Source organism: Fistularia commersonii, chromosome 6, assembly GCF_037954325.1.
Source record: "Fistularia commersonii isolate RoL2024-O1a breed Wild chromosome 6, RoL_Fcom_v1.0, whole genome shotgun sequence".
Taxonomy (NCBI): Eukaryota; Metazoa; Chordata; class Actinopteri; order Syngnathiformes; family Fistulariidae; genus Fistularia; species Fistularia commersonii.
This window is the reverse complement of record NC_141289.1, coordinates 2,146,113-2,167,821: the sequence shown is the minus strand read 5'-3', so window position 1 is coordinate 2,167,821 and position 21,709 is coordinate 2,146,113. Positions and strand designations below refer to the sequence as shown.

The following is a 21,709-nucleotide window of genomic DNA, read 5'->3' as shown; positions in this document are numbered from 1 at the left end:
TTGTATGCTCGACCGCTGCGCCATCGAGCATACAAGTCCACATCCCTGGCTCACATCCTTTCCCTTTGTCACTTCGCAGGGAGTCTGTGTTTGTCGCTATGGTTACTCCATACCTTATGTCACTCATTCCGCACTCACGGCTTTTTGGCACTTCTTTGTTGCCGCGGTGATACGGAAACTTTGAAACCCAGACGCTCGCATTCTCGTTCAAAAATCGTCTGGGTTTCTTAAAAACCGCGGAAGAGGTCCCTGTATTCCTCTTTTATTCCTATGGCCCGTTTTTTTTTTTTTGTGTCCTATTTCATCGCCATGGTTACCGTGAAGGCTCATTGGAGGACGACGGCCGTTGCTTCGGAAAGTGAAAACCTGCGATTTGTTTTTTTTTTTCTCTCGTCTTGGAGAGCAAATGTCGAAAGGCGACATTCAAGCAGCGCGCGAAGCATCGGGTACGTTCTTTTTCCTGGACGCCTCCGAGCCGAGACGCCGTCATCCAGAACTTTTGCAAAAAAAAACAAATTCATTTCCAGGTCTTTTGGTCCAAAGACCAAGAGATCCAACCCCTTCAAAAATCCCCAGTCGAACGAAGGGCTACCTCTAGAGACCTACAACCGTCCAGCCTCTCATTCACACGTCTGGGCGATTTAAGGTCTCCGATGTACCTCCTGCATGTGTTTGGACTTTATGAGGAACCCGGAGAACCCTGAGGAACCCCACGCAGACACGGGGAGAACATGGAGACCCCACACAGAAAGGGGAACCCAATCAGGGACCTTCTTGCTGTGAGGCGTTAGCGCTAACCGTTGCGCCGCCATGCTACATCGGTCCATTCCCGGTCTTTTCTCGACAACAACAATCGCCTTTCGGGCACCGAAACCAGATTTCAGCCTTAATTGAAACACTTCCTTCAAGTCTCCGTCTCGCTGCCGGCGTTGCCGCGACGACAGCGGTCCATCTTTTTTTGCGGAAAACAAATATCAGGCTGACACGTGGCGGCGGCGGCGGCGGCGGCGGCGGCGGGAGCTCGGAGACGGGAGGGTTCAGCTGCAGACTCGTAGGAACGGCAAACACTTAAGTCTGGGAAAGACGCCACTTTGACTTTCTTGTGTCTGGGCCAGAGTGTGACACACACACACACACACACACACACACACACACACAGAGAGTCTATGAGCTAGTGCAGTGGCTGGCCGCTTTTTATGTTGCCCTAATAATTAAACAAAATGGTGGGGTTGCCAAGGTTACAGGCGGCGGGGAGAGAAAACAGAGGGTAACAAGAAGAAAAAAAAAAGAAAGAGCCGGAGAGCGAAGAAGAGGAGGGACGGGGAGGGGAATCGAGGGCTTTTAAAAAAATTCCGAATTGACTCGGATTTACTCGGCTCCTCGGGGGCAGAGGGCCGCGAGGGAACGCAGGAGCGCTTGGACGCAAAAGAGGTATGCTTTGTTTCAATCTGTGTGTGTGTGTGTGTGTGTGTGTGTGTGGGGCGGTTCACGCGGCAAGTGGAATCCTTTATCTTTGGGGGGGCGGGGGGTCAAAAATCCGAACCACATGTTGGGATGATTTACGAGCCTGATTAATCTATATGACTGCGTTTAAAAAAAAAAATAATAATAATAATTGATGGCGCGAGTAGCGGCATGTTGTCCCCTTCCACCTTCACGATCCCAAAAACATGCAGTGGGTTCTCTGAAAAACCCCTGATGGCCCAGACAGTGTGAGAACAGGGCCGTTTCTAGCTAAATTTGGGGCCCGGGGCAAAATGCTGTTTTTTTGGGGGGGCCCAAATTTTGCAAAATTTCAATTGATTCCTATAGAACAGTGGTTCTTAACCTTGTCGGAGGTACTGAACCCCACCTGTTTTACATGCGCATTCACCGAACCCTTCTTTATTGGATGGAGGATCGGTTCGTCGATGGGTACAAAGAACAGGCGGAGTAGCCTTTTCATGGAATCTGGCTCCCTTCACCTTGAATTCAGCAAGCGCTATGTTCTTGTAGTTCCCGTTTCCACGCAGCTGAAGGAAGCCTTCCCTTAGTTTTGCCGGTGCCGGACTAGAATTGCTCATCTTGTCTTTGCAAATCATGCGGTTAGGACATCGATTCCAATCGCGTTCCGTCATACATGTGAATCCGTATTGTACGTGTTCTTCCGACCGCTTTCTTTTTTTGCCCGACATAATCAGTATGAAGGGATTAAAATATTAAGAAAGAAATCACATGACGTACCATCACGACAGTCACAAGTTACTACAACTGAGCGCGCCGAAATCCCTGCAGCACGGATATGCTAAGCTATGTAGCGTGATCACCTGCAGCCAGTGATGTCATCACCAATGTGTGTCTTGACCTCCGCCGAACCCCTGAGACTGACCCACCGAACCCCTGGGGTTCGATCGAACCCCAGGTTAAGAACCACTGCTATAGAATCAATGATGCAGTGACTGTTTATTTACGTGACAAAAATTCTAAATAAGCCACTAGGTGGCTCCAGAGCCTCAGGTTTACCCTGAAAGTTTGGCACAACACCTTCTGTTTGTAGACATACCGTAAAATCCCGACATATAAGCTACTACTTTTTTCACACGCTCTGAGAACTACAGCTTTTACAACGATGCGGCTAATGAATGGATTTTTATTGGGTAATCACAGTAGCTTCCTTCCGTCAACATCGTAACTGCGGACAAATGAAAGTGTTTCGGCGAAACCGTTAGCTTTTATGAGAATTTCCCCCTGTCATGAAAAAGACGCGCAGAAATACATTTGATGCGTCTTTCAAGTTGAAAGCGATCAAAGAAGGAAATAGAGCTGCTGAACTTACGTACCGGTAGTTTTTGTCATTAATCTACTTAAACATTTTCAAAAGAATCTTTTCTGCGTTGATATCTCATGTTTCAATGGATTTATTTATGCATAATTTGTTTTTTCTTTTAACCCTTGTGTTGTCTTTTGGGTCAAAAGTGACCCACTACCGTGTTTAACTGTAGAAAAAATACCTTAACCTATTGTTTTTCCAACTTGAAATTTTATGACTTTTCCTAAAGAGACCCCATAATTAGAAAAAGTGATACTTCTTTTTTGTTTTTGTTTCCATGTGGGCTGTACAAAGATTGTCTTATGGGTCATTTTTGTTAAGATCGGACGAGGGTTCAAAATGAGTAGGTGCGGCTTATATAAAGGTGCGCCTTATAATCCAGAATGTATGGAAATGGCCTTTCGGTCACGTTACCTGGCTGCGCTAGCCGAGCTAGCGCTCATTTATCCATTCGTTCATTATCTGAACCTGGAGGCCAGAGGCAGGGTTCACCCTGGATCGGTGGCAGGACCACATATGGCGACGTACAACCCTTCGCTTACTCACTCTTGAGTCATAAAGAGATATTTGGCATGGTGGCAAGTGGTAAGAAGGTCCCTGGTTCGAGTTTCCATGTTCTCCCCATGTCCGCGTAGGGTTCCTCAGGGTTCTCCGGGTTCCTCTCGCAGTCCAAACACAAACAGGAGGCTCAGTGGTGACCCTAAATTTGTTGTGTTTCTGTACATGACATGTATGTTTTTGGACCCCATATGTAGCCTATGATGGACTGATGTTACCAAGTGACGCCCAGGATTAGCTGCAACCCTGCCTTCAGGGTATAAGATAAGATAAGATAAGATAAGATAAGAACAACTTTATTAATCCCGAAGGAAATTGTTGCGCCAGAGTTACAGAAAATATAACGGTAATGAATAATAAAATAAAAAAAAGGCAGAATTGGAAATGAAAATAAACTATAAGGTGTCTCAGCGAAACTATAAAGTGTCTTAGTAACAAGTGAGGTAAGGAGTGCTTTATAGTATGATAAAAGGAAAAATTGTAGCGTAGCTGTTATGAAATGAAATATTGCACGGTTCTGAATATTGCACAGATGAATGAATGAATGTGGACGGATGAATGGATTGATGAATGAATGAAAGAGCAGATAAAGGGCAGCTCTTGTCGAACTCCGGCCAGAAATGGCTGCTGCTTCTCCCCAAAGCGGGAAAGAGCACCTGTTAGCGCTTTCGTCTTCGAGCGCCGGCCAATACGCCGCCGATTCGCCGCTCGCATTTTGAGCACAAACAGCCTAACAGCTGCTGCTTACCGGAATCAACGCCCACGGTCATTTTCTCTTCTTTTTTTTTTTTAACGTTTGCTTAACTATCCTGTATTAACCCTTGATACAAACAAGATATATACTGTATTTCTTTTTTTTTTTTCCTTTTGCTGTGTGGCTGAAGTGCTAATGTGTTGCAGATGCATGTTTAAGTTCGTCCTGCAGCGCTTATCTTGACGTGTTCTACCTCATTAAGAGGAAATCTGGAGTGGAACAAACCAAAAATTAAAATAATTTAAAAAATGATTTAAAAAAAAAGAGCAATTTTGCTTTTAACTTTATTCCAAAGTTTCCGGGCCATTTAAAATAAATGGTTCAACCTGCTAGCGTTACAGAGTCACAACTGCTCAGAGCTACACTTAGCTCAACTTAACAGATACTGTTTTATCTTGAAATCCCCTCTGTATCAGCCTCAGTGGACTCAGCTTAGCTTAGCTTAGCTTAGCTTAACTTATCTGAACATAACTTTGCAAGATATGGTGCAACAAAACTTGTTCAAACATATTTTTTTTACTTTGAAAATCCCTGACTTATCAGTGCAGATGCAGTCTCGGTGGAATTAGCTTAGCTTAGCTTAGCTTTACATATCTGAACATAACTTTGGAAGATGCGGTGCAACAAGACGTGTTTAATCACATTTTTATGTTGAAAATTCTGGCCTATTAAAGCAGATGCAGCATCAGTGAACTTAGCTTAGCTTGACTTAACTTATGTAAACATTACTTTGCGAGATGTGGTGCAAAAAAAATCCCGACTTATCATGCATGCAGGTGCTGCCTCATTGGACTTACCTTAGCTTCGCCTAGCTTAACTTAATTTATGTGAACATAACTTTGCAAGATATTTTGCAACAAAACGTGTTCATATTTTGGTGCAACAAAACGTGTTCAAACATATTTTTCCTTTGAAAATCCCGACTTATCAGTGCAGATGCAGCCTCAGTGGACTTAGCTTAGCCTAGCTTAACTTATCTGAACATAACTTTCCAAGATGTGGTGCAACACAAGTGTTCAAACATATTTTTTCTTTAGAAAATCCTGAGTTATCATGCATGCAGATGCAGCCTCAGTGGACTTAGCTTAGCTTAGCTTAGCTTAACTTAACTTATGTGAACTTAACTTTGCAAGATGTGGTGCAACAAGAGTTCAAATGCATTTTTTATTTTGAAAATTCCAATTTATCCATGCAGATGCAGCCTCAGTGGACTTAGCTTAGCTTAACTTAGCTTAACTTAACTTATCTGAAAATAGCTGTGCAAGATGTGGTGCAGCAAGTGCTCACACACATTTTTTATTTTGAAAATCCCTGACTTATCAGTGAAGATGCAGCCTCGGCGACTTAGCTTAGCCTAGCTTAACATATCTGAACATAACTTTGCAAGATGTGGTGCAACACAAGTGTTCAAACATATTTTTTATTCAGAAAATTCCGTTCTAATCATGCATGCAGATGCAGCCTCAGTGGACTTAGCTTAGCTTAGTTTAACTCAACTTATGTGAACATAACTTTGCAAGATATAGTGCAACAACAAGTGATCAAACACATTTTTAATTTTGAAAATCCCGATTTATCCATGCAGATGCAGCCTCAGTGGACTTAGCTTAGCTTAGCTTAGCTTATCTGAACATAACTTTGCAAGATGCGGTGCAACAACAAGTGTTCGAACACATTTTCTATTTTGAAAATCCTGACTCGTCAGTGTAGATGCAGCCTCAGTGTACTTAGCTTAGCTTAGACTTTTTTTGTTAGTTTGAAAATCCCGACTTATCCATGCAGATGCAGCCTCAGTGGACTTAGCTTAGCTTAGCTTAACTCAACTTATGTGAACATAACTTTGCAAGATGTGGTGCAACAAGTGTTCAAACACAATTTTTTATTTTGAAAATTCCGACTTATCCATGCAGATGCAGCCTCAGTGGACTTAGCTTAGCTTAGACTTTTTTGTTTTAATCTGAAAATCCCGACATATCAGCGCAGATGACGCCTCGGTGTCGAATCCTAGCGAACCCCCACCTCCGCGGGTCACCTTTGCACCTGAGCTTTGCGGATGTTGGGTTTAAACAGACGCAGGAGACACACTTTCCAACCTGCTCAACGTCACGACACTTCGACCAGAAGGTGGCGGCAGATAGTGGACGATTTAAGAAAAAAACTTTGAAAAAAAAACAGAGGCTCGTCCGGGAGGAAAAGGGGGAGGTCCGAGAGGGTGAGGGAATGGGAAAAGCGATGAGTAAGAGCGAGGTGAGAGGCGAAGAGGAAGATGACTCCTGCGTTACCGCCGGCAGATGCAGACGTCGCTGCTCCTCTCCGGAGCCGGAGATATGGCGGCGGCAGGATGCCACCTTAGCCGGCGCTGAGGGAGGGGGAGCCCAGTGAGTACCACGCTCCCGCTTCCTTCACACTTTCATCAATCTGACCTCGTGTTGTGATTACTGCCGGGGGTTTTCAGCTGGAATCTGTTGAGGAGAAGGAAAAAAAAAAAAAAAAAAAGGGGTCGGGGGCTAAAGTGGAAATGTGTGTGTGTGTGTGTGTGTGTGTTTGCACGTGCATGATTGCTCAATAGCATTCAGGGTGGCAGGCATCAGTTTTCCCCGAAGCTCCATGGAGATCGGTGTTCTGTGGAGGCGGGGCTGCGACGTCACTACTATTTTTTAAAAAGCAGGAATAAACTAGTAATAAACACGTTTTTTTTTTTTGTTTGTTTGTTTGTTTTGCATGACGGTATTCATTTATTCATTTGTTAATTCTGTTTACCCTGCAACCGGCGGGGGGAGGGGGCTGGGATTAGGCGAGAGGCGGGGTTCGATCACATGGAGACGCACAACATTCACCCTCTCATTCACATGTTAATAGAGACACGCAACCATTCACTCTCTCATTCACGTGTCATATAGGGACATGTATCCATTCACCCTCTCATTCACGTATCATAGAGACATGCAACTATTCATCCTCTCATTCACATGTTAATAGAGGCATGCAACTATTCACCCTCTCATTCACGTGTCAAATAGAGACATACATCTATTCACGCTTTCATTCATTTGTTATTTAAACACATGCAACTATTCACCCTCTCATTCACGTGTCATATAGGGATATGTAACCGTTCACCCTCTCAATCATGTGTTATATCGAGACATGCAACCATTCATCCTCTCATTCACGTGTCAAATCGGGACATGCAACCATTCACTCTCTCATTCACATGTTAATGGAGACATGCAACTATTCACCCTCTCATTCACGTGTTAATAGAGACATGCAACTATTCACCCTCTCATTCACGTGTCATATAGGGACATGCAACCATTCATCCTCTCATTCACGTGTCAAATCGGGACATGCAACCGTTCACTCTCTCATTCACATGTTAATGGAGACATGCAACTATTCACCCTCTCATTCACATGTTAATAGAGACATGCAACTATTCACCCTCTCATTCACGTGTCAAATAGAGACATACAACTATTCACCCTCTCATTCATTTATTATTTAAACACATGCAACTATTCACCCTAACATTCACGTGTTAATAGAGACACGCAACCATTCACCCTCTCATTCACGTGTCATATTGGTGACTGTTTGGTTGAGTGATCACTTCTGACTCCCAACTACTGGTACTTCGGATCTTCTGTAACTGAATTGCACTTTTCGGGTGTCGCTTTGGATAAAAGCGTCTGCAAAATGACTGGAATGTCATGTAATGTAATGTAATATAGAGACATGCAACCGTTCACCCTCCGATTAACATGCAGCCATTCACTCTGTCATTCACGTGTCATATTTGACATATAACACAGATTATTCTCGCCTGTGTGACGTTTCAAGCAAATATGGAGCATATTTTATGTGGATTTTTTCCAAATTCAACTAAGTCTATTTTTTTTTTTGATCCAGCACCCATCCAGCGGATGTTCTTGTGCAGTTCTTTTCAAATATCAAGACATATGAATATTCATCCTCTCATTTATGCGTTATATTGAGATATGCGACCATTCACTTGTCATTCACGCGTCATATACTGACAAGCAAAATTCAGATTCTCATTCACGCGTGATATATATGCATTTGCTATTTATTTTTGTCACTCTATTTATATTTTTGTTTAGTTCTAGTTGTGTATTTTTCACCCTCTGTTCCTTGATATTGTCCTTTGTCATCTCTGATCTTGTTGTTGTCTGCTGTCTATTTATCTGCTTTCTGTTTATTCGTGGATTTTTTTATTTTTCATTTTTTGTCTTTCTATCTCCTGTCTTCTGCCTTTCTATTTATATTTATATTTATGTTCATATTTATTTCCTTTTTTTGTCTTGCTGTCTCCTATCTTCTGACTTTCTATTCATATTTATATTTATATTCATATTTATTTCCTTTTTTGTCTTGCTATATCCTGTCTTCTGCTTTCTGTTTCCATTTATATTCATATTTATATTCATATTTATTTCCTTTTGTTGTCTTTCTATTTCCTGCCTTCTGACTTTCTATTTATATTTATATTTATATTTATATTTATATTTATTTCCTTTTTTCACTATCTCCTGTCTTCTGCCTTTCTATTTCTATCTATATTCATATTTGTATTTATTTTCATATTTATTTCCTTTTTTTTCTTTTTATGTCCGTCTTCTGATTTATTTTCATATTTATATTTATGTTCATATTTATTTCCTTTTTTTGTCTTTCTATCTCCCGTCTTCTGCTTTATATTTATATTCATATTTATTTCCTTTTTTTGTCTTGCTATCTCCCGTCTTCTGCTTTTTATTTATATTTATATTTATATTTATATCTATTTTCATATTTATTTCCTTTTTTGTCTTGCTGCCTCCTGTCTTCTGACTTTCTATTTATATTTATATTTCTATTCATATTTATTTCCTTTTTTGTCTTTCTATCTCCTGTCTTTTGCTTCCTGTTTATATTTATATTCATATTTATATTTATGTTCATATTTATTTCCTTTTTTTGTCTTGCTATCTCCCGTCTTCTGCTTCTTATTTATATTTATATTCATATTTACATCTATTTTCACATTTATTTCCTTTTTTCGTCTTGTCTCCTGTCTTCTGACTTTCCATTTATATTTATGTTTATATTTATTTCCTTTTTTTTGCCTTGCTATCCCCCGTCTTTTGCTTTTTATTTATATTCATATTTATATCTATTTTCATGTTTATTTCCTTTTTTCGTCTTGTCTCCTGTCTTCTGACTTTCTATTTATATTTATATTTATATTTATTTCCTTTTTTTGCCTCGCTATCTCCTGTTGTCTGTTTTCCTATTTCTATTTCTATTCATATTTATTTCCTTTTTTTGTCTTTCTATCTCCTGTCTTTTCCTTTCTATTTCTATTTCTATTTCTATTTCTATTTCTATTTCTAATTATATTCATATTCATATTCATATTTATTTCCTTTTTTGTCTTTCTATCTCCTGTCTTTTCCTTTATATTTATATTTATATTTATATTTATATTTATTTCCTTTTTTTCGCCTTGCTATCTCCTGTCTTTTCCTTTCTATTTATATTTATATTTATATTTATATTTATATTTATATTTATATTTATATTTATATTTATATTTATATTTATTTCCTTTTTTGTCTTTCTATCTCCTGTCTTTTCCTTTCTATTTCTATTTCTATTTCTATTTATATTTATATTTATTTCCTTTTTTTCGCCTTGCTATCTCCCGTCTTCTACCTTTCTATTTGCAAGCGATAAATTAGCTATAAATCTCACCCGAGGTCTGTTGAGAACCAGAGAAGGTGATGATCCACCTTCAGAAGAAGAAGTAGAAGAAGATCTGAGAAGAAGAACCGTTACAGTTTATCGACCGATTCGGATCATAAACGCTTTCACATCCCAGCTGAACCTCGGCGGTGAAGCTCTCGTCTCCGTTTTCGGTTCCAGGCGGACCTTCTCGCTTCAGTCGCTGTGGTTTCGGCAGCAGCTCAGACCTTCTGAGAAGGTCTTCGCGTCGAGGAAACGTCGAAACGCGTGGCTTTTCCTCGGTGCTCCCCATGTTCTCCTAACTTGGTTCTCTTCAGGTTCTTCTGCTCGGGTTCTCTTGATGTTCTACCACTTTGGCTTCTCTGCAGGTTCTCCCCATGTTCTCCTAACTTGGTTCCATCCATGTTCTCCATCTTCCTCCCAAAAATGATCCCCGGTCCTGGCGAAGTCTCCAAAGGTGCGTGTTGAGCCGCATTTTGTAATAAACGTCCAAAATGTAATAACTTTTTTCATTTCATTTTGTAATAAAGCCGCATTTTTTAATAAATTTTGCCGCATTATGTAATCAGTTATTACATATTGAGAAGATTATTACAAAATGCACTTGCAACTTTTTTCGTTGCTTTTTAAGTCTTCTGCTTTTTATTTATATTTATATTCATATTTATATTTTATTTTCATATTCATTTCCTTTTTTTGTTTTTTCTATGTCCCATCTTCTGCCTTTCTATTTCTATTTATATTAATGCTCATATTTCTTTCCTTTTTTTTGTCGCGCAATCTCCTGTTGTCTGTTTTTCTATTTCTATTTATATTAACATTTATTTCCTATTTTTGTCTTTCTATGTCCGTCTTCTGATTTATTTTTATATTTATATTTATATTTATGTTCATATTTATTTCCTTTTTTTGTCTTTCTATCTCCTGTCTTCTGCTTTATATTTACATTTATATCTATTTTCATATTTATTTCCTTTTTTGTCTTTTGTATTCTCTAGGAAATGTAATAACATGGTGCATTATGTAATAACAATTCTAAAGCATAAGTTTGTTAATTGTATTTTATTTTACTTCAAAGTATTTGTAAAAGCTAGGCCTATTATTAGTATCACTGTATTAGCCTAGTAGCAGTACTTAGCACTTATTAGCTACTATTAGCCTAGTAGCAGTACTGAGCACTTATTAGCTACTATTAGCCTAGTAGCAGTACTGAGCACTTATTAGCTACTATTAGCCTAGTAGCAGTACTGAGCACTTATTAGCTACTATTAGCCTAGTAGCAGTACTGAGCACTTATTAGCTACTATTAGCCTAGTAGCAGTACTGAGCAATTACTACCAGTACACTATTCAAAGGTTGCATTAACAGAGAATATTTTATAAATTGCATGTTATTACATTTCCTAGAGAATAAAAAAGTTGCAAGTGCATTTTGTAATAATCTTCTCAAAATGTAATAACTGATTACATAATGCGGCAAAATTTATTACAAAATGCGGCTTTATTACAAAATGAAATGAAAAAGTTATTACGTTTTGGACGTTTATTACAAAATGCACCGTTATTACAAAATGCGGCTCAACAGTGCGTTATCTGAAAGGTTGGAAGCCTCCACTATGTAGCCTTGTGATTGACAGGTTAAGCCCCGCCTCTCGCCCCTGAAGTCACCCGTGATTGGTCGCTCCCGCCCTGTCACGCCTCAAATCGGCGGATCATCAAACCGTTCATTTCGTCCGAAGCCGACGCTCTTTTTAGTTATTCGTAAATAACATATAAATATAGTTTCAGCTTTGGTCATGTAACCTTAGCCTTTCTGGACACTCACCTCCTTGTTGGCTCTTTTGGGAATTAGAACCCTTAATTTGTGCTTTTGCAGTGTGTGTGTGTGTGTGTGTGTGTGTGTGTGTGTGTGTGTGTGTGTCAGGCTACAGCTGCTGAGACTTTGAAAAAGAGGAAGGAGGCGAGATGGAGAGAGGAAGGGAGGATTAGGCTGCGGCAGAGCATGATGTCAGAGGAATGCCTTGAGCCTCTCCTTTAACAAGCCCGAGTCGCCACCTCACACACACACACACACACACACACACACACCAACATCCGTCACTTTTTCCCCCCAAAAAACGTTGCCACGCTGGATCCTCTCATCCCCACACACACCCGGTTCAATCACCCGTACCTCGCCAGAGAAGCATCCAGGCCACACTCGGAAAGGGCGATCGGTGCTCTAGGCTACCATGGAGGGCAACATGCGTCACAGTCCTTCAGAAGGAGTTTGCAGATGAAGGTGAAGGGATGTGGAGTGCAGGCACAAGAACATCAGCAGAGGGGTAAGGTAGTTAGGGATGGAGATGGCGGTGCAACTGCTATGGTATGCCCGCCGCACTGAGGTACATGTATGGGGTATGGCTCGGAGTTCAGCTTCAATGAAGCTGAGCTTCTGCTCTTCATCTTTTTCGTCACACTTGTTTGGATGGATTCACGGCTGGATATATCGGTTCCTTTTTCTTTAGGACCTGGATGTAGGTATATTTGATGTCCATGTTTGGTCCACCAGAGCAAGAAGAGGCGTCACCCTGCTTGCATCCGGTTTGATTTACAAATACGGATTAGGGACGTCCTCCAAGTGAGTCTACAGGACAACGTTTTCAAGTGAAAGTGCAAAATTACAGTTGCCTTCCAGCCAGTCGTCGACACTGGAGCGATATTTTCTGCTCCTAAAAGCGCAACTCTTTGAAAACGGGCATGCGCGAGCAGGTCGAGGCCAAGCACCATTCACGAGGAGGTCAACCACAACAACAATGACCAATTCCAGAGTACTCTAGAGTACCCCAGAGTAGTCTAGAGTACCCCAGAGTAGTCCGGAGTACCCCAGAGTACCCAAGAGTAGTCTAGAGTACTCCAGAGTACTTTCACTGGCATGACTCCCAGTCTGCCTTCTCTTGGAATTTACCCATCTTGTAGTTCCAGGTGACCCCAAGCAGTAACTCCACCTCGTTGTCGCTCTGCACAAATACTCGTTGTAGTACCCACGTCTGTCATCGCTGATACTCTTCCTGTCTCTGCGCATATTGTTCCGGAAAATGGAGCAATATGGCACTTGCCTCCTGAGTTGTATGCTCACGAAGGGCGCAGTGGGTCGCCATGCCACACTCTGCTGGGTGGACCAGCACAACAATAGCCGACTCCAGAGTACTTCCACTGCTATGACCTTCTCTTGGCAATCGCCCGCCTTCTAGTTTAGGCTCAGAATACGGAGTATAAATATTCGCTGTACTACCCACGTTTGTTATTACGCCGAGACAGTATCTCTGCGCATGCTGGTGCTATAGCTCATCACAAAATCATTGGTCTGGCATGTGTGCTGAAGCGTTTCCGGTGTTTCCTATGGTCTGATGGACACAGACGGAGATGTTTTTAAGGCCATGGAACAGTTTTAAAGATGGCAACCAAGAATGTTGCGCGACATTGTCATGGAAACGGGGCCTAAATATTGAAAAGGGGTTACTTTCTTTTTTTGTCCGTTGCCAACTGAGCGATTGTAGCTCAGTTGGTAGACGAGGCGTCCCTTACAAACGGGGGTCCCTTGGATCCCTCTTTATGCCCTTGGGCAAGACACCTAACCCCGAGTTGCTCCCGGTGGGTTGGTTCTGCCGCCATCGGCGCTTGAACGGGTGAATACAATCCGAAGTCAAGGTGCCGAGACCATTTTTGCAATTCCGAATCCGTCCTCTAGGAAGATGTGCGTCAGGGAAGCTGTAACCAGGTAGCGCAGCATGACAGCAGCTGTGCAAGGGTTCGGCAGATCAGCCGAACCCATTGAGTACGTTGTCGTAGCGAGACAAAAAAAATAAAAATAATCACGACTTCTTTTTCAAATGAACAATGACAGGCTTCGATGAGTCCAAAGACGATACACTTCACCTCATTTGTCTCATTCAGATAAATCAAATACGCCCCCGAAAAACAGCGCGGGGCCCCCAAGCGCTCATGTTCTTTTTCCACTTTCCGAGAAACGACGGCCCGCTCCGACCTGGAGCGAAGTCAGGGAACATTTCTATAAATAATGTCCCACATGAGCCGTAAAACGGGCTGCGGGAAAGAGGAAGCGTCCGAGCAGGAAAACCGAGTGCAGGGGCGCGTCGAAACTAAACAATTTGTACAAATCCATCTGCCGCCCCGCCCCCCTGAAGATTCCACCCGGGACAAATCCAAACTCTCCGGTCCAGGTTTCAAGTGATTCAGGAAAAGATAGACCAGGACTGCTGAGCCAGACAGCACGGCAAAATTTCATGACAGCAAAGCAAGACTGATCTAACGTCAGAGGAAGCACAAGCAGAGTAAACATAGAGTATAAATATATACATATATATCAATTTTGACAGCAACACACTGCATGAGCATACAAGTCTGCAGAAAGCACCCTTGCAAGGGCCCATAGTTCGCACATGTTCCTTTTCAAACTTGCACTCTGTCCAACCCGTATCCTCCTGTTGTTTGCAGCCAGTTGTTCGAACTGCAGCCTCACAGATGTTTATTCTTCCCTTTTTTTAATTTTTTTTATCCAATTCGACCGGAAGGGTTGGCGGTTTGACCCCAGGGCGCACATAATCACCGGAGGACGCGCTTAGCGCTTGCAAAGTTAGCTTACCGCTTCAGGTGGAAATGGGCCCTCCTCCGGTCGCTGCTAGCGGTCCGGTTAGCACGGTAGCCCTGCCGCTATCGTGGCTATCTCGCGCAAAGCCTGTTTTTTTTTCCTTTTTCGATGACATTCCAGCTAAGCTCTGCGATGCATACTTCCCAAGAAGCTAACTTGATCCACTGTCACTTCTCGCCAGGTGTCCACCTTTGGTATTACTTTTACAAATGCTAACGCTATCCATCTGTTGTTTCAGCTATTAGCCTGTAACTGTTAGCGCAACTGGTATCAGTACTTTCTACCCCAGTCGGTGGAGGCAGAAGGTCGCGCACATTGGTGCACGCCATTGGTGTACGTGCCCGGTGCTTGCGGTGGTCCAGATCCGCCCTGCATGGAAAGTGTCATCAGAGAACTGGGTTGTGATTTGGTGTCGTCTAAATAAAATCAACACTTTTGAGGTTCTGTAAGGCTAAAAGTGGCAGATACACAAAATCAATACTTCATTCTTCCGTCCCGGTGTGATCGTGAACCTCCAGGACCTTCGCACCCCGACGCCGAAGCTGCTTTTCGTCCTGTTTTCACTGCCGGCTGGTGACATTTAAAAAACAAACCGTGAAGGGAAAAGAGCCAAAATGCTCCTAATGACAAATGGCTTCATTTTGCACTGGAAGTCAAGAGTGCTCGCTCAGTCCATTTTTCCAACGCTCCCTAAAAGAGGGGGAATAAAGAGTCCAGTGTTTCTTCTCCGCCAAAGATTTCCTGCATCTGGCCGCTGCCTATTTCACCGCGGCGGCGCACGTTGCAGACACTTTTTTAAGGGTTCGCCGTTGACGTCCACAGTAGCCCGAGGCCTGGAAGGACCTCCTTCCAGTAAAGCTGTGGAGCAAGAAATAAGTAGCTCACTTGTATGTGTGTGTGTGTGTGTGTGTGTGAAGGAGTGAGCCAGGGTAGACTGGAACTCAAGAGCCATATTTAGTTGGCTTGGTCTGAAGCTGGCATCCACATGTTGTTAAGAAAAGAAAAAAAAAAAAGAAATACAGTCGCTAAGTAGAAACAGGTTACACCAGGGCGCAGAAGGAGTGCCTTTGTCTGTCCGTCCAGTCTGGAAAAGCGACTCCGGACTCAAAGTGAGCGCTTTAATTCGTCGGCTTTTCACGTCAAGACGTTTGTCCACCGGTTTTATAGCCCCGTGCGGAGAACTTGTAAGCTAACGTCACGAGCGGGCGTAGCCACGTGCTGCAACCAGAAGCTCAAAGTACGGGTACTGGAATAAAGACCCGACGCGCGACGGCACACGCCTCGTGGCACGTCTTCCTGCTCTATAATTTCCAAACAAGCCCTCCCGGAGTCGGAGCTGAAAGCCGGCTAGCGCTCGCGTGTCGACGGTACCTTTTCACGCCGGACACAAAACCCAGATGTTAGGGATAAAAGAGGGTGAGTGACTTACGCTGTTGTGTCCAGGCACCGTTAGCATCGCTTGCGCACGCTAACTTCTCGCTTCCTTTGTCCGCAGCTTCACCTCTTTCTCCGTGACCACGTATCTCCACTTGGTGAAGATGTAGTCTTTTTAACCACCAACGGAGATGTCTCAACACAACGACTCCTCTGCCCCGTTGCCGCTCTCGCTGTGGTTGCTGCTCCTCCTGACCCCCATCACCCAAACGACGAGCTCCGCCCCCCTGGACGAGACGGGGTTGCGCCCGACGGACGCCGCGCTGCTGATCGACGGCGGCGCCTCCGGCCTTCGGAACTGCAGCTGCCCCGCGCCGGTCCGGGACTGCGACGAGGCGCAGGCTAACTCGCTGTGCCGATGCCATGATGTTTTGCGCTCGGATCTGCCCCTCGCTGGACTCCGAGAGCCCGGACAAGTCACGGTCTGGGTAAGGGACGTCTGGGTCCTCGAGGAGTTTTTGAACAAGAGCACAATTGGCCATCTGAGTTTGTCCTTCTGCGGGATAAAACCGATGGAGAGCCGGTACCTCGCTCTGCTCGGGTTGCGGACCCTGAGGATCCGCAACGACGCTCCGGAGGCACCCTACCCCAACCAGGAAATTACAATCGCCCCAGAAGCAGGGCTAGCAGCAGAGCTGAAGTCCCTCCCCTTTGACTCCTCCGTCCACGTGACCTTTCTGGATGTAGCAGTGATGAACGGGCTTTCTTCCCTGAAGGCATACAGCGTTGTGGGTCCAACTGCCCCCACCTTCTCCCAGCACTTCAGCCACCTGGCCTGGCTGTACGATCAGGACACCTCCCGGGGTACGACCGAGAATCCCGAAGAACCCGAGCAGAACCTGCTCATCACGTTTGTCTACTGAGGAGATCGCATTCAAAGGGACGTGGACTGACGGGCGCGACGTTAACTCGGGACAGTTGATATATCCCTTTCCGGTACGACGGCACTTTTTATGTTCTTGTCTCCGCGAGTCAGTTTTCAACCCGCCACGAAACCGTCGTGGGTCGGAATCGGTGAAGTTTGTATGTCGACACAAAGCACACCTGTCCGGTGCAAGTGATTATTTGGTGGTGTTGTTCTTTTTTCTTTTCACCTAAATCAGGAAAACAAACGAGTGTCCTCAATGTACGTGGAAGAGGGACTCCGAACGTGAGGCTGGACTCAGCGGCTAGCTAGTGTCTGTGAGAACTAAACGGTACCAGACCCAAGTGAGGATGACATGCTAACCTGTTTCTGTGCTGCTAGGTCTTCCATCCGCTAGCTACGACCCGGAGGTGCGACATCAGCTCCTTAGACAGTGCTTTTTCAAATAAAGTAATATTTCCGCGGGCGGAAAATCCACTGAAATCGCAGAATCGGGAAGCTTTCGTAAAGTCCCAAATCAAAAGCTTTTGCTCTTCTGTGATTTTCAGATTAAGATTTGTACATCAAAAATGAAACCCAATATATCCCCAAAAAGTCTGTTGAACCTGCCCGCTAGGCGCTAAAGTTACGATCCAGGATATTTAAATTTTATAGAGGATGCGTTAGCTGGTTACAAAGCCGTTGCTAGATGTAAACATTCGCTAATGCACGCTCAAGGAAAGTACCGTAATTTACAGACTATTTAGCGCACCTCAATATTAGCCGCACCGGCTAGCCGATCGCTATCTCGGGCTTCCTCCTGCGCGCTAAAACCGTCAAAGTCATCTTTGAATTTCCCGCTCATTTCATCGGTCCGACGTGACGAGAATAAATGTTTTAGCGGCGTGAAGCTCGTTAGCGTCCCCCCCCCCAAAAAAAGTCCATATATTAGCCGCATCGTCTCCTCATCGTCCGGAAATTACGGTATCTCTTTGCACCGGGACTGGCGGTTGCTGACGGCAGCGCTGATCACGGGCATCAATTAGCATCGAGGTGCTCGATCGTCACTAGTCTACCGAGGTCCCAATTTGTTTGCACAAGGGCAACTCGGACGATAGGCACTCATTTAGGACATGGAGGGGAGGCAGAAGGGAGTGGGGCCATGGAAATCAGTTAAAAATAGATCTTTGACTTTAGAAGTGCTCAGCTCGGCCTCAGATCTTCTGGGATTGTGATACCAAATTTGGGTAGAGTTGTGGCCAAACGGGAGCTTTGCCATATTTAGCCCTAGAAATTCAGGGAGCCACTAGTGATCCTGGTGGATCGGGAGATCTCACGAGTATTTTTGAACTTCTGCTATTTGTGAATTGGGGGGCGTTCGCCCAGAAGGCTCTCTGCCAACAACGGGCTCCCAGCAGAAAGGCTGGCGAGTTACCAAACCACGAGATGACGTACGACTCGAGACAAACCCAGCAGCTCTAAACTTGTGGATTCTGGGATTTTTGTCCTGTTTCGATGAGTAGCCTAAATACTCGGCTGGATTCAGGCAACAGAAGCACTTGCTCAGATTTGACAATTCATCGTGGTTTGGGTTCAAAACCAAACTAACCACCGCTAGGGACTTCTAGGGAACCACCACGGTTCTGTTCCAGCCTCCAGTCGCTTCTAGTCCGCGAAGAAGGACAACAAAGATCCAAGAGTTAAACCTCATGTGCGCTTCTTTCGGTTTTAAATGTAAACGCTCAGATAAAAAGCTCCAGATTCCTCGCCAGTGTCCGGTATCTTATTTTGAACAACCAGATGCTACTTTTGCGCTTGACTTCCCGCCCGACTTCAAAATGTACCCTTTCGCAAGGGGTCCGGACTTGTACCTCCAGGCCTGCGTGAGGTGTCTTATTTTGAAAACCGTGACCCGATGCTACTTTTGCGTTCGACTTCCTGCCCGTCTTTTGACTCGCCTGCAAAACATTCCCATTCCCCGATAGCGTCGGTTACCTCCAGGCCAGTGTCTTATTTTGCAAAAACCGGACCCGACGCTTCTTTTGCGTTCCGCTTCCTGCCGAGACGGAAACCGCAGGCTGCCGAAGGACAACGTTTTCTTTCCGTAAAACAAAGAAGGATTAAAAAAAAACAAGATGTACTGCGGCAGCTGACTGCGGTTGAACTCTGGGAACAAACCCAGAGAATCTAGATGGAGTCAGAGCTGGAACCTACTACCGCGTCCCCGAGGGGAGCTCAGTATCCCATGCTGCTTTGTCGAGGATATTTAAGAAACTAAATTATGATCCGGGGGGGGGGAGGAAGACAGAAAAGGCAGTACTCGGGCGACGTATCAGGACGCCGTTAGATGAAGAAGCGCCGAAGGGAAACAAGACAAGGGCCGCGTCGGTCCGCTGTGGTATGTGCCGACGGAGCGGCGCAGTGGGCTGCGAGCGCCGTTTTTCCAGCTGGTCTCATTGAGCCCAGATGGCCTCATAAAGAGGGGGTTGTTTTGAAACAGGTTTAAAAATGGACGGCCTCGTCGGACCCAGCCGGTTGATTTTTCTTTCCCTTTTTTTTTTTTTTTTTTTTTTGTAGCTTTTAAAGCCGGGCGAATGGAGCCCCGAGTCGCCTTTTTTTTGGGGTCGCGGTTCGGTTCAAATGTTTGTCACCCTGAATTGTTTTTACCAGAGTCGAGATGTAAAGAGCAATCAGAGGGGCTTTTTAATAAAATAAAATAAAAAAATGTATTTAAATGATGGGCTTCCGATGTTCCTGCCTGGTTTGATGGTTCCTTTCACTTTTTTTTTTTTTTTTTTTTTTTTTGAGAATCACGACTCATCACGAATCCTCGTTGTCTTCGTACGACGAGTAAAAATATTTGAGGGCACCTTTTTAAAAAATGTAAAGGATTGATAGCAGTTGGTTTAAGGTAGTGCCACAGTTGAAGAGCCTCAGGGAGTGAAAGGTCTGATCGGTATCCTGGATTCTATGGACAACCAGCGATGCTGTTGGAGGACTGGGGTCAAGGGGGGGTTTGGAAGGGGGTCCAAGTTTTTATCCCAAAATTCTGGAGGAGCAGGAGTTGGATATCGAACTCGGGATAACGGACGACACAGGCAGAATCAGGAAAAACTTTATTTGTCCCAGAGGGCCGCATTTGGTAGCGCCATCAAATTGTAAACATCAAAGAATACAATGAAAAAATTAAAAAATGTGCAAATTGTAAGTAAGCTCGCTCTGCTTACTGGTGCGGCGATGCCGGGTTTGCAGGGTTGCTTGGAAGTGAGGAGTTGGACGGCTCTGGGGTCAAAAGTTGACCTTCTAGCAGAGTCTGGAACCTGAGGGGAGACACTCGAAGGCCGGGTGTCAGATGTGGAACTGGTCTGCAAGGATCTTTTTGGCTGTTTTTAATGTTTGAGTGTTATGGAAGCGGGAGGGAGGTCCAAGGGGTTGGCAATTATTTCCGAGCAGACCAACGTGGTGCGCTTGGGTGATGGAACGGAACCAGCAGGTGAAGGAGAAGGCCATTATGTAATAGAGCATTACTATTTAGATAGATAGGTACCTAGATAGGTACAGTTGTACCTAGATAGGTACCAAGATAGGTACAGTTGTACCTACATAGGTACCAAGATAGGTACAGTTGTACCTACATAGGTACCAAGATAGGTACAGTTGTACCTAGATAGGTACCAAGATAGGTACAGTTGTACCTAGATAGGTACCAAGATAGGTACAACAAGGCATTGACAATGGCAGCATGGTGAAAGTCAGGGATCAGCGGTGATACACCCGGCCTTCTTCTGGACCTGGTCAGCACAATTATTCAATTATTCAATTACAATTATTTCCGAGCAGACCAACGTGGTGCGCTTGGGTGATGGAACGGAACCAGCAGGTGAAGGAGAAGGCCATTATGTAATAGAGCACTACTATTTAGATAGATAGGTACCTAGATAGGTACAGTTGTACCTAGATAGGTACCAAGATAGGTATAGTTGTACCTAGATAGGTACCAAGATAGGTACAGTTGTACCTAGATAGGTACCAAGATAGGTACAGTTGTACCTAGATAGGTACCAAGATAGGTACAGTTGTACCTAGATAGGTACCAAGATAGGTACAACAAGGCATTGACAATGGCAGCATGGTGAAAGTCAGGGATCAGCGGTGATACACCCGGCCTTCTTCTGGACCTGGTCAGCACGTAGTCAATCTAGATCTGTGAGGACTTCCTACAAGCCTCTGAGATGTCCTCACAACCTGGGCCAAGTTGCCATGTAGCTCCACAGTGCTGCACCAAGGCAGAGGAGAAGTTCACGAGTTCTTCTCTCTGAAGAAGAGACCTGTCGTCGGGCCCTTCTTCACCACGTTGGATGTGTTCAGAGATCTCAGATGTGATGTGGATGAGTTTTATGTCATCTCCCTGCTCCCCATGGCCGAAGGGAAGAGCATACTCCATCTTCCTGGATCTACAGTTATGAACGACCCTTTTGTTCTTGCTAGTGTTCAGGACAAGGACGTCCTCCGAATGCCTTCCTCGTGGTCATCCTTGACGAGACCCACCGCCATGGTGTCGGGCGCTGCGGCGAGCATACAACTCTTTGGCACAGAGTTGTATGCTTGTATGCTTGCCAGGACACTATCATCCTAGAACCCTTCAATCGGGTTTTCCCTGCGCACATGTGCATGCACTTTATATCCCACTCGTCTTACCGAATGCATCCCGCAGTCATCGAGGGATCCACCGCAAATGCGCCGTAGCAGACACAACACAAACGCAACCCCCGCCCGTCGGTTTCCCCGACGAGTTGTGGTAGTAAACAAGGAGGCGCTGCGGTGAAAACATGTCTACTCATCCCTCCCTTCTTTTCCCCGTCCCTCTGGTTTTCATTTATTATATAAGAAAAAAAGGAAAAAAAGAAAGATG

At 44.3% G+C, this 21,709-nt stretch overlaps 1 protein-coding gene across 3 annotated transcripts; it reads left to right on the top strand.

The window, feature by feature from the left end:
- The first annotated feature begins 1,338 nt into the window (after nt 1–1,338).
- Nucleotides 1,339–19,532, top strand: LOC147233167 (exosomal polycystin-1-interacting protein-like). Of its 3 annotated transcripts, XM_086147736.1 has the most exons (3): nt 6,344–6,499; nt 10,238–10,326; nt 16,015–19,532. In XM_086147736.1, exon 3 carries the CDS (start codon nt 16,085–16,087, stop codon nt 16,814–16,816), a length of 732 nt encoding a protein of 243 aa, XP_086003862.1. In that variant the 5' UTR covers nt 6,344–6,499; nt 10,238–10,326; nt 16,015–16,084; the 3' UTR covers nt 16,817–19,532. The 3 variants fall into 3 exon arrangements, with proteins under 3 accessions (XP_086003863.1, XP_086003862.1, XP_086003861.1); XM_086147737.1 differs by lacking the exons at nt 6,344–6,499; nt 10,238–10,326 and adding an exon at nt 1,339–1,431; XM_086147735.1 differs by lacking the exon at nt 10,238–10,326.
- The last annotated feature ends 2,177 nt before the right edge of the window (nt 19,533–21,709 follow it).

Bases quoted from the DNA above. Each gene is read 5' to 3' on its own strand.
- LOC147233167 (XM_086147737.1), top strand. From the start codon at position 16,085: ATGTCTCAACACAACGACTCCTCTGCCCCGTTGCCGCTCTCGCTGTGG.